This window comes from Mobula birostris, chromosome 26, assembly GCF_030028105.1.
Source record: "Mobula birostris isolate sMobBir1 chromosome 26, sMobBir1.hap1, whole genome shotgun sequence".
Classification (NCBI taxonomy): Eukaryota; Metazoa; Chordata; class Chondrichthyes; order Myliobatiformes; family Myliobatidae; genus Mobula; species Mobula birostris.
This window is the reverse complement of record NC_092395.1, coordinates 11045211-11057311: the sequence shown is the minus strand read 5'-3', so window position 1 is coordinate 11057311 and position 12101 is coordinate 11045211. Positions and strand designations below refer to the sequence as shown.

The following is a 12101-nucleotide window of genomic DNA, read 5'->3' as shown; positions in this document are numbered from 1 at the left end:
AATGCCATCCCCTTCTCTCAATTCCTCCGTCACCACCACATCCAATATCAGGATGAGGCTTAACATTCCAGTACAAAGGAGATGTCCTCCTTCTTCAAAGAAAGGGGATGCCCTTCCTTCAGCATCGATGCCACCCTCAACTTCATCTCTTCCATTTTGTACACATCTGCCCTCACCCCATCCTTCCACCACTCTACCACTGAGAGGGTTCCTCTTATCCTCACCTACTGCCCACTAGTCTTCACGTCCAACACATAATTCTCCGGATCTTCCACTATCTCCAAATGAATCCCACCACCAAGCACATCTTTCCCTCACCCCCCCCCCAAACTTCCTGCTTTCCGCAGGGATTGCTCCCGACACAACTCCCTTGTCCATTCGTCCCTCCCCACTGATCTTCCTCCTGACACTTATCCTTGCAAACAGAACAAATGCTATATCTGCCCCTACACCTCATCCCTCACTATTATTCATGGACCTGAACAGTCCTTCCAGGTGAGGCGACAATTCACCAGTGAGTCTGTTGGGAACATCTACTATATCCAGTGTTCCCGGTATGGCCTCCTATACATTGACGTGGCCACACAGCTTGGAGGAGCAACACCATATATTCCATCTGGGTAGCCTCCAACCTGATGGCATGAACATGGACTACTCAAACTTCCAGTAATGCCCCCACCCACCTTCAGTATTCCCCAATCCCTCTTCCCTCTCTCACCCCATCTGCTTACCTGCCCATCACCTTCCTATGGTGCTCGTCCCCTTTTTCTTTCTTCCATAGCCTTCTGTCCTCTCCTATCAGAACCCCCTTCTCCAGCCCTGTATCTCTTTCACCAATCAACTTTCCAGGTCTTTACTTCACCCTTCTCTACAACCCCCTCCCCAGTTTCACATATTGCCTTGCATTTCCTCCTCTCCTCTTCCTACCTTCTAATTCTGACCCTTCATCTTTTTTCTCCAGTCCTGATGAACGGTCTCAGCCTGAAACGTCGACTGTACTCTTTTCCATAGATGTTGCCTGGCCTGCGGATTTCCTCCAGCATTTTGTGTGTGTTGCTTGGATTTCCAGCATCTGCAGATTTTCTCTTGTTTATTAATCAAGACATGCATCGTGAAGACAAGCCTCAAATGTCAACAAGAAAGATATGATCATCAGAAGGGAACTAAAGATAAACTATCTAAACATATTCATTTGCAGCAAGTACCAGGTGGATCAATGGTTTATAGAGATCTTAAAGAGCAAATAGGGTTTGGATGTCCTACAGATTTGAATATTTTGGGCAATTCACTTGTACAGGAGAGGATGAGGGAAATGCAGGGATTATTCTGTTTTTCTTTACACCAATTAGCTATGAACTGGATATCACTGCCAGCAAGGTTAAGGGAACCAATCAGTGGTTATTGGACAGGCACTCAAGAGACAATTTTCAGAGCCAAACCGAAAGAGTGCAGGAATGAGACTAACCAGATTGTTGTACTAGGAACTGGCATAGACTCAGCTGGCTGAATGGGTTTTTACACTGCCATAACAATTCTTTGACCAATATTTCACAGAATGCATCTCAGGAAAAGTGCCATTAATGGATCTTTCTTTCCATTTTTCATTCACTCCTTCATCTTTTCTGTTGCAAAACCCGTTCGATTTAATACTCAGAGACCAAATTAAATTCTAATGCACTTCATATTGCAATTAAACAAAAATGAAAATGCATTTTTAATCATTAAAGTTGTATTGAATCTAAACAATTACATATTTACACAAAGTGGATGTACCAAAAAAAGCAAATTAACCTAATTTATTCTCACACAAATAGGATTCTCAAGCAATATTTTATTTTCCTGCATAATCACCTTCAGAATGCTACATCTGTCTTTAGATGTAACTTCCCTCAATTACACTGCATTGACATGATAAACAGATTTGGTAACAGAATCAAAGACTGTTTAAAACTTTGGAGATCATTTGGCCCATCGTATTTCTATCAGCTCCACACAAGCGCATTGTAGCTATTCTCAAATCTTCCATAGTCCTGCATATTCTTTCCTTTCAGATACTTGGGCAGGTATACATGTACTGATACATGTATCAATTGAATTTGCTTCTACCACTACCACAGACTGTGCATTCTAGACCTTTGCCACTCTCTGTAAAAAAAATCATTCTTTGTGTAATTTGGTTTATTTTGTCAAACAACCCTCAATCTATATCACCTAGTTCCATCAAAGAAGCTCCCCTTTCAACCCTGCCTGTATTTTCAAATGCCATTTAGAAATCCACATATACTACAACAACAACCTCTTTTCCATCATCCAGCCCCTATGCAACTTCATTCCACCTTAAACAAATCTAAACTAACTTTCCCTTAATCCATCCACATTTGCCCAACTGACTGATAATTTTATTCCTGATCACGATTTCCAAAACTTCCCCACCATATAGATCATCAGCATTGCTCTGCTTCCTTAACCTCACCAAGCTCTACAATACTGCAAGTACAACATCATGTTGAGAATGAGTCAGAACTTCCTTCACTTTGGCTGAGAAATTCTTCTGCATTAAAAAAGACTGTTAAAGCAGCACTGCAAGAGGAACCAATGCCAGCTTTCTGTGAGAAAAAATAAATATTTTAATGTACAATCAGCATTAGAAACTGTGCATAAAAGCTGCAGGTTTCTTCTAAAATGCCGAGAACCAACTTTGTTTTGTGAGTTCCTACCATGGTGGAGTTCTAATAAGAATGGTTTCCATTTCAAGTGATTGAGACTAACAATATGCACCTCCAATGGTTTGTGAGGCATTGTACCATCAGAAGCAGTCATCTGCAACTAGGATTACTGGAAGGAAATGATTAGCAAGTAGATGACAATAGAATTATTCTTGAGGATTCCAGGCGTGGTTTTAATATCAGATTCCTTAACAGTGGTTGAAGTAAAGTTGGACCCTTTTACTAATGTTGAAGCCTGGACTTCAGCCTCCAGAAAAGCCTGATAATGCATTAGACTCCCTGCATTCGTAAAGTTCTATAGAATTTTATAACAGCAACATCACATCCTTTGCTTGGAGAACTACACTAAAAAGTATTAATCATGCAAATACACAAGAAAGTGTACAGACACTGGAAATCCAAAGCAACTCACATATAAAATCCTGGAGGAACTCAGCAAGTCATTCAGCATCTATAGAAATGAATAGATAGTCAGTGTTTCAAGTCTTCAGGGCTGAGAAAAAAGGGAGAAGATGCCAGAGTAAAAAGATGGGGGGTGGGGAAATAGATGCTAGCTGAAAGATGACAGGTGAAGCCAGGTGGGTGAGAAAGGTTAATTGGCTAGAGATGAAGGAGAGAAGAGTGGACCATAGGAGAAAGGTAAGGAGGAGAGGACCCAGGGGAGAGTAAAAGGCAGGCAAGAAGAGGCAAGAGTGAGAATAGGGGAAGGGGGGGCAAGAAATTTGTTTACTGGAAGGAGAAATCGATATTTATACCATCAGGTTTGAGGCTACCCAGGCAGAATATGAAGGTGTTGCTCCTCTACCCTGAGGGTGGTCGCATCTTGGCACAAGAAAAGGCCATGGTCCGACATGTTGGATGTAGTTGGAGCCTTTATCAGTTGGCTTTCATATAAAAGTCTGCCATGCAGTAGATAAGACACTGTGCTACCAAAAAAATTATCATGCCCTTCCTTTGAGCCCGCGACATAGAAACTGTCCAGGCCTCTCCTTGGGCTGAACTGAACAGTGCACAATTTTCATAAACACACGGGGTTCTGCAAATGCTGGAAATCCAGAGAAACACACTACATGCTGGAGGAGCCCAGCAGGTCAGGCTGTATCTATGGAAAGAAATAAAGATTTGATGTTTCGAACCAAAACCCTTCATCAGAACCGAGGGAAAGGAATAAAGAGTCAACGTTTTGGGCTGAGACCCTATATCAGGACTCATGTGGTCCTGATGAAGGGACTTGGCCCAAAACATCGAATTTTTATTCCTTTCTATAGATGCTGCCTGACCTGCTGAGATCCTCCAGCATTATATGTTTGTTTCTCTAGATTTCACTCCAGACATCAGCTTTCGACCAAACATTTTCAAAAGTTGGAAAACAGGCTACTAAATTACAAAGGAATCACAATGAACAGAAGTCTGGAAATGAATATATCATACCAATAATATTCTGGCAATTCTGATCATACCACTTCTAAGTTTAACCATCCAATGGTAAATTGAAAGTACTTTAAAGACATTCCGAATTAGCAGTTCATCAGGCACATAAGTGCACATTTTTAATGTCAGCAGTTTTTGAATACAATAAAACCGTTCTAGAAAAAGTTTAAATGTTCTGCAAAAAAATGATACCACTGCATGACAGTATTAAACAAGGGTAACAGTGGGCCAGATCCTGTACACCTTGTTTCCCCCTAACCAGCATATGTGATCTCAGGCGCCATGTCCAAACTTAACTACACTCCCCAACTCATCCATGACCCCAACCTTCTGCATCAGTACACAATATTTAAATATACAGAAGTACAGTTAAACACACCTGGGATTGGATACAGGGACTGATCAAAATATATCTCAGAACACTTACACCAAAAAAGGAAACTAGCTTTGAGAATAGTGTATAGAGAGCTGTGAATGTGAAAACTTGTCACAAATTTATTGATTTTAGTCACACGTGACATAAGGAAGGGGAAGAAAAGGTAGAATATGAAACATTGCAATTTAAAAGGCTGAACCACAAACTCTGCAACAGGAGATACATAGGAAAGCTCAGAAAATGGAAGATGAACAGGACTTCACGGTCACACACCTGGCAGAGCCACTGCCTCACACCTTTACTGAGAAAGGTTCAATATTGACCTTTAATGATTCCACATTTGGTCTTTGCACCCTCTCTCTGCAACTTCTTGGGTTTCCTTCAAGTAACCCCGTTTCTTCCTGCATCCCAGGTCGGTAGGTGAAATAGCCATTGTAAATTATGTCTTGTGTGCAAGTTCGTGATACAGGACTGTGCAAGAGTCTTAAGCACAAGTATATAGCTAGGGTGCCGAAGATTTTTACACAGTACTGTATTTGTCAATGTGGAGCAGAGAGCGAATTTGTAAATCTGGCGGGAGTAAAGGATGCTGGGGATGGTGAGGGTGGAGCGCCGCGGGAGGGATGTGGGACAGGTGGCAGAGAAGGAGTGCTGGGGCAGGGTGGGGTGGGGGGGGGTGGTAGCAAGGGTGCAGATATAGCCAGCTCTGAGACACCAGGCAAAATCATTTGATTCTAAACTATCGGTTTATTGTTCAGTACAGAATGTCTCTCTGGTGCTTTCCACTCCTTCCCCTCTCCCCAACCATGATCCCCCTCTCCCTGCCCCCTTCCCACTCTCAGTCCACAATGAAGACCCATATCAGAATCAAGTTTATTGCTCCTCACATCATGATTTTTTTTTTGTGGCATCAGTACAGTGCAATACATGAAATTACTACAGGACTGTGCAAAAGTCTGAGGCACCCTAGTTATATGTACATGCCCAAGACTTTTGCACAGTACCATAGACGCTGAGGAAGTTGATAAGGAAGTGCGTGTCCAGTTTTGAATGCACTCTTGATGGTTAGTACCGATTTGGTGGGCTAGAAGGCCCATAAACTGTATATGCAACATGAATCCAGGATTCGACAAAAACTTGGATTTAGCAGCTTCACACAAATAGTGAATAGACAGAAGAGTGGATAGAGTGCACATAGATTTTTTTTTAAAACAAAGGAAGTTCTTCACAAAAAGAGACGAGAACTTATTAGGAATAAAAGTCAACGGTCATTCAGATCTGAAGGAGTGCAGAGATCCCAATATATTACATAGCTGCAGGAGGTTACAGACATCAGGAGAATTGAGGTCACAGTTACAAGCTTAAAGAAGCTTACTTCCAGTAAGATGGTGGTGCATTCGGATATAGTGGACTCTCAAGGGCCAACCAAAGATGCTTTTTCTCTTTGTTAAATGTGTGTCTTTTATGATTGCAACACTGTGCAGGGCTCCAAGAGTTTCGGGTGCTGTGGATCTATCCCATCAGTGAGCTGCTCGTTGATCAGAGGAGCCGGCCAAGGTGCCCAGGATGTTGTCAGTGCAGCCAGCCAGCGTGTCAGAACTGGAGTCAGATTGGGTTCAGAGAAGCTGGCCTAGGTGCAGACCGTGTTGTTGCCTGCTACTGGAAGGCATCGGAGTTGGTGCGCAAAGGTGGCATGCAGTGTAACCGTGAGTAATTGTCTTGGCCTTTTGCCTCGCGATTATAAGACCCTGCTGGATATTAATAACATAACACACCGTAGACCTGTTTCCTTGTTTGGTGGTGCGACAGGTAATGTGGAAGTTGCATGGCCTTGGCTGCAAAAAGGACTAGGCCTCAAGCCTCGGGCTTACCTGCTGCTGCAGTCCAGCAGAGGCACACCAAAGGCAGTGTAGCATGCTGTCAGTACTTGATTAGGGGATGGCCTCTCCCTGTTTGACGTTGCCCTCCAGTGTTCGATCTGTTGAATTGATAGGTTGGATTGTAGTGGCTACACACCACCGGTAATCTGTACAATCAATATGTGGGACATGTTGCTCAGGGTCTTGAACATATGTTTTTTTATGCTCCCCATTTTGAATGTGCAGTGTATGTTCTCCATCTTGGTCCCAGAGGAATGCTGTTTACTTCAACTGTATTTATGTAGGGTTGAATGATAATTAAACTGGAATGCGATTTGATTTGAAATATGATAAGTTAACAGGACATGGTGATATTCATGGCAATATGAAGGCTTTGATTCAACTGAAGTTTGCAGAGGATGGTAAGCAAAAGGCTCCTCAAACATTGACATCTAGTAGAATACCCACATCTGGTGGTTGAGGATTTCAGCAATACGTGGTATGAGGCAAAGGAAGATTAAGTATAAGTGTATTAAGTGTACCTATGCTCCGTCCGCCAGAGAAAGCAGGATCTCCCAGTGGCCACACATTTTAATTCCACATCCCATTCCCATTCTGACATGTCTATCCACGGCCTCCTCTACTGTTAAGATGAAACCACACTCAGGTTGGAGGAACAACACCTCATATTCCGTCTGGGTCGCCTCCAACCTGATGGCATGAACAGTGACTTTCCAAACTTCCGTTAATGCCCCACCTCCCCCTCATACCCCATCCGTTATTTATATACACACATTCTTTCTCTCACTCTCCTTTTTGTCCCTCTGACTATACCCCTTGCCCATCCTCTGGGTTTTCCCCTCCTCCCCCTTTTCCTTCTCCCTGGGCCTCCTGTCCCATGATCCACTCATATCCCTTTTGTCAATCACCTGTCCAGCTCTCGGCTCCATCCCTCCCCCTCCTGTCTTCTCCTATCATTTTGGATCTCCCCCTCCCCCTCCCACTTTCAAATCTCTGACTAGCTCTTCTTTCTGTTAGTCCTGATGAAGGGTCTCGGCCCGAAACGTCGACTGCACCTCTTCCTAGAGATGCTGCCTGGCCTGCTGCGTTCACCAGCAACTTTGATGTGTGTTGCTTGAATTTCCAGCATCTGCAGAATTCCTCGTCTTTGCGTTAAGTGTATTGAACTAGTTTAAATGTTTTTTCTGTTATGCTATTGAAATCCCAAGTACACTTTTAATCACCAAACCACAGCACTAAATGCCATTTTTAGCATGAAACAACACAAAATTAAAGCTCCAAAACTGACAAGCAGCTCTAAAAAAAATGTACACCTACACTTTTCACTTCAATTCCTTACTACAGAGCAGAGACTATAACATGTTTATAAAGTAACTAACAAATAATTGTAAGTTTTAGCTTGCCAAGCATCTATAAATTGAAAAAATCTATGCCAAAACATTACAGATCGTCACTTTAGGAAGAGGAAATAATTTGAATTAACGATTACTTGACAAAAAAGGATACTTTTTTATAAAATGTTCACACATGGAATGCATGTTGAATAGTCAACAACCTAAGTAAAATAAATGAGATGCATTCATAACACCAAGAATTAACTGCACCAAAATCAAAAACACTCAAAGACTTTTCTCCTGTCACTATCCACAAATCATCTATACTTTGCTCTTAAGTTTGAAAGTCAAAGAAATCCTACAGACACAATTCCTCATCAACCTGTCAAAAACCAGTCTGGTACACTCTCAAGATGAGACAGTCATAAGATTATCAATTATATAATAACCTATCAAAGGCTAAGAATTCAGCCAAAATAATAATGTTAATTACAATACTTAGATTTAGTTCTCATAAACACAAGAGATTCTGCCAATGTTGGAGATCTTGAACAACAAACACCAAATGCTGGAGGAACTCAATCAGTTAGGCAGCAAACAGTCAACATTTCAGGCTGAGACCCTTCATCAGAACTGGAAAGGAAGGGGGCAGAAGCCAGAATAAGAAGAGAATATGGGGTAGGAATACGAAAGGGAGGTGGATGGAGGAGGGGATAATGTAAGAAGCTGGAGGGGTTAGGTGGAAGATATAAAGGGCTGAAGAAGGAGGAATCTGGTAGGAGAGGTCAGTGCACGATGGAAGAAAGGGAAGGAGGAGGGGAATCAGAGGGAATTGATGAGCAGGTGAGGAGAAGGAATGTGAAGGTAACCATAATGGGAAATGGAAAAAGAGAGGAGAGATGAGAAGAGATTACTGGAAGTTAGAAAAATCAATGCTCATGCCATCAGGTTGAAAGCTACCCAGGCAGAATATGAGGGGTCACTCCTCCAACCTGAATTTGGTCTCATCACGGCAGTAGAGAAGGCCTTGGATTTACATATCAGCATGGGAGGGCAAATTCAAGTGGGCTCTCATTTATTTTATGTGGGAACTGTCAAATTTGGCAAGTAACTACACTGATCTTCACCAAAAACATAATTTTTCCACAAGAAATGTTTACTCACTTCCAAATATTTTGTATTGCCATTAATTCTTCAAATAAATAGCAATTTAGTGACAATATTTTAAATAACAAAAAGGTTGTAGTTTGCATGACATGTGACTGAATTTAGCTTTTGTTTTTAAAATCAAAAGGAAGTGGCAGGAAGTAGTAAATACATTATGTTACTACCTATTCACTTTCACTGTCGTTAAGGCAACAATAACTGTACACTATTGAGAAAAATCATCTCTCTCCAACTTTACAGAAAGTAGTTGGTTCAATGGAGATAAGTGAATGGTGAAAAATAAATGTAAGGAACATATCACACAAATTAACTTGGAAAACACAATTGCCTTATCATTTGCTTTTCCCCATTCTCGTAAATGCTGTCAACTTATAAAGTCCAGTAGCAGAACGTGATTATATTGGCCTTTCTCACTTCTGGTAAACGGCAGAGAAAGAAATAGAGAGAGAGAGAGATACACAAAAGCACCAGCACACTTGTGCACTTTGCTCCAGTTATGAGAACGTCAAACCCAACAACGAAAATGGATACAGCCACAGCGACTAGTGCTTCACCTCTCCAAGACTCTTATAACTGAGCAAGGCCAATCTGAGAGTCACAAATGCGTAGATGAGGTGTAATGTTTGGGACAGTGGGGGGGGGGGGGAGGGAGGGAGTTAGAACTACGATGGGATCGATTGCAAGGACTTGAGGTGCGGGCTGTCAGTGGACAACACCTTCGTTCCCAGGGCCTCCTCGTGTACACTGTGTCTGCACTTCCAGCCACACTTACTTTTTGACATTCGCTTCCCCATTTGGGATCCTTCGCAGCTTCTTCTTCTTGAGGATCTTCACGGCCCTCCTGCACAACGTCTCGGAGTCCAGCATTTCCTTGACTTTGCCGTAAGAACCCTCGCCCAGCAGGTCGCCCATCAGGTACTTGCCGATGATCTTAGCTCTCTTTTTCCTCGGCTGGTAGATCACGTCGGTGGAGTCTATCCTGTGGATGAAAGTGTCCACTCCCATCAGGTCGTTCTCACTGATGTAATCCACCACCTCGTCCATCTCGAGATAGTCTCTGAAAGCTGCCAAAATGGGCTCGGAATCCTCGGGCTCCTCTGGCTGCTGTTGTCGTTGTTCCGCTCCATGCAGCATCGCCTCTCCCTCCCTCCCTACCGGAGTTCAGTTGTTAGGCAGCCGCCATTTTGTTTACCTGCCCCTGCACAACTCCGGAGTTGCTGTCGTGCGTCACACCTTCAAACCCGCCCTCCGTCTCCCAATTCGCAATGCCCATTGGTCAAACTGCCTCTCGATCACCCTCATCACCGGGAGACCGGACTTAAGGTCCCGCCTTCGCCCACAGACTATTGCTGCAGTCTCACGTCAATTACTCCCGTTACCTCACAACCAGCAGCAATGTTTCGCCCCCTCTCCGCGCTGTTGAACGCTATTGGCTGCTCGCTAGGGGAACGATAGCGTTATGCGTCAATTATTAGCGTGCTAGCGAATCGGATTGCTCTCTCTATGCTGAAAGCCCATGCTTCAGTGGGGTGTTTCACATGGAATGTCCCAGTGGTAGGAAGAGTGTTATTGGTCTGGTCCTTGTCCAGGCGTTTAATATAGTTATAAGGGACTGAAGGCGTTATTTTTAGATGCCTAGTACTGTCAGACTTTGAACTGCATGCCCTCTAAGTTTAAACGTTTTGTCTATAACCTTTACTAATATAGTTGATTGCTGCAAAACATCAAGTAAATGCAAAATGTAAGGAAGAAACTACATCACAAATTAAGATCATAGTGAGTCTGTTGATTAATGCACCCCGCGGGCAAAACACAATCCTAGGTGATCAATGAAAATAAGCTTTAAAGCTGCGTTGCAGGAAATCGAATATAAAAACAGAAAATATTGGAAATGCTCGGCAAGTCAGGCTGCATCTGCGGGAAGAGAGTTAATCGTTTGAGATAACCAATGTTTCTTAATCAGAACTGACGTTTTACAGTGAATGAAACTAGTTTATTCCTGGCATTCAGCCTGAGAACGACCCGAGTTTAGCCCCCGTCCCCCACCCCCTACTGCTGAGTAGAAAGAATTTGTTACCTTCCAGCAACCAATAAGCAAAAATCAACGGATGCCAGAAATGTGAAGTTTTAAATATCAGAAAATGCTAAAAAAAAATATAGTCAGCAGGTTAGATGGCACCAAAAAGAGAGAAATAAATATACGCATTAAACTGTGTCTGCCAAAAGTTAGGGACCAAGCGAAGTTCAAGTTTATTGTCATCTGGCTGGACGTACAAACAACCAAACCAAACAACGGTCTTCCGGACGAAATTTGAGCTTTCACTGGCTTAAGCGGCGATCATTCGGTTTTAAGTACGGGTTCCACAACTTTTACTAATGCTGCATTGGACTTTTCAAAAAATTCAGTAAATGGCAGAACCTTTAGGAACACTGATGAATAGGGGAATGTTGGGTTTCATCTCCATAGCTGCCTGAAAGTGGCAACACAGTAGATAGTATGGTAAAGAAAGTGTTGGACATACTTGCCTTCATTGATGACAGTGTTGAATATAAAATCAGGAAGTTGTATTGGAGCTGTATAGAACTTTGATGAGGGCACATTTGGAGTATGGTGTGTCACCGTATTACCAGAAGGGTATGGAGGCTTTGGAGAGAGTGCAGAAGAGTTTCATGAGGATGTTGCCGGGATTAAAGTTCAAAGTAAATTTACTGTCTAAGTACTTAAATGTCACCCATATACAATCTTCAGATTCATTTTCTTGTGTGAATACTCAATAATTCTTTAGAATAGTAACCGTAACAGTCAATGAAAGATTGCCAACTTGAGCGTTCAATCAGCGTTCAGAAGACAAAAAAACTGTGCAAATATGAAAATAAATAAATAAATAAATAAATAAGAAAGAAAGAAAGAATAAATACCAAGAACATGAGATGAAGAGTCCTTGAAAGGGAGTCCTTTCATTGTGGGAACATTTCAGTGATGGAGTGAGTAAAGTTATCCCCTTTGGTCCAGGGGCCTGAAGGTTGAGGAGTAGTACGGTTCCTGAACCTGGTGGTGTGAGTCCTGATGTTCCTATACCTCCTTCTTGATGGCAGCAGCAAGAAGAGAGCATGACCTGGGTGCTGGGGGTCCCTGCCGATGGATGCTGCTTTCCTGTGACAGTGTTTCATGTAGATGTGCTGAATG

At 42.6% G+C, this 12101-nt stretch overlaps 1 protein-coding gene across 3 annotated transcripts in view; it reads right to left on the bottom strand.

The window, feature by feature from the left end:
* stk11 (serine/threonine kinase 11) overlaps positions 1-10123 on the bottom strand; it is a 136104-nt gene extending 125981 nt beyond the window's left edge. For all 3 annotated transcript variants that reach the window (XM_072244645.1, XM_072244646.1, XM_072244644.1), the window contains exon 1: positions 9687-10123. In XM_072244645.1, the coding sequence (XP_072100746.1) occupies positions 9687-10048 (362 nt within the window). In that variant the 5' untranslated portion in view covers positions 10049-10123. The remainder of the gene's footprint in view (positions 1-9686) is intronic.
* Between the last annotated feature and the right edge of the window lie 1978 nt (positions 10124-12101).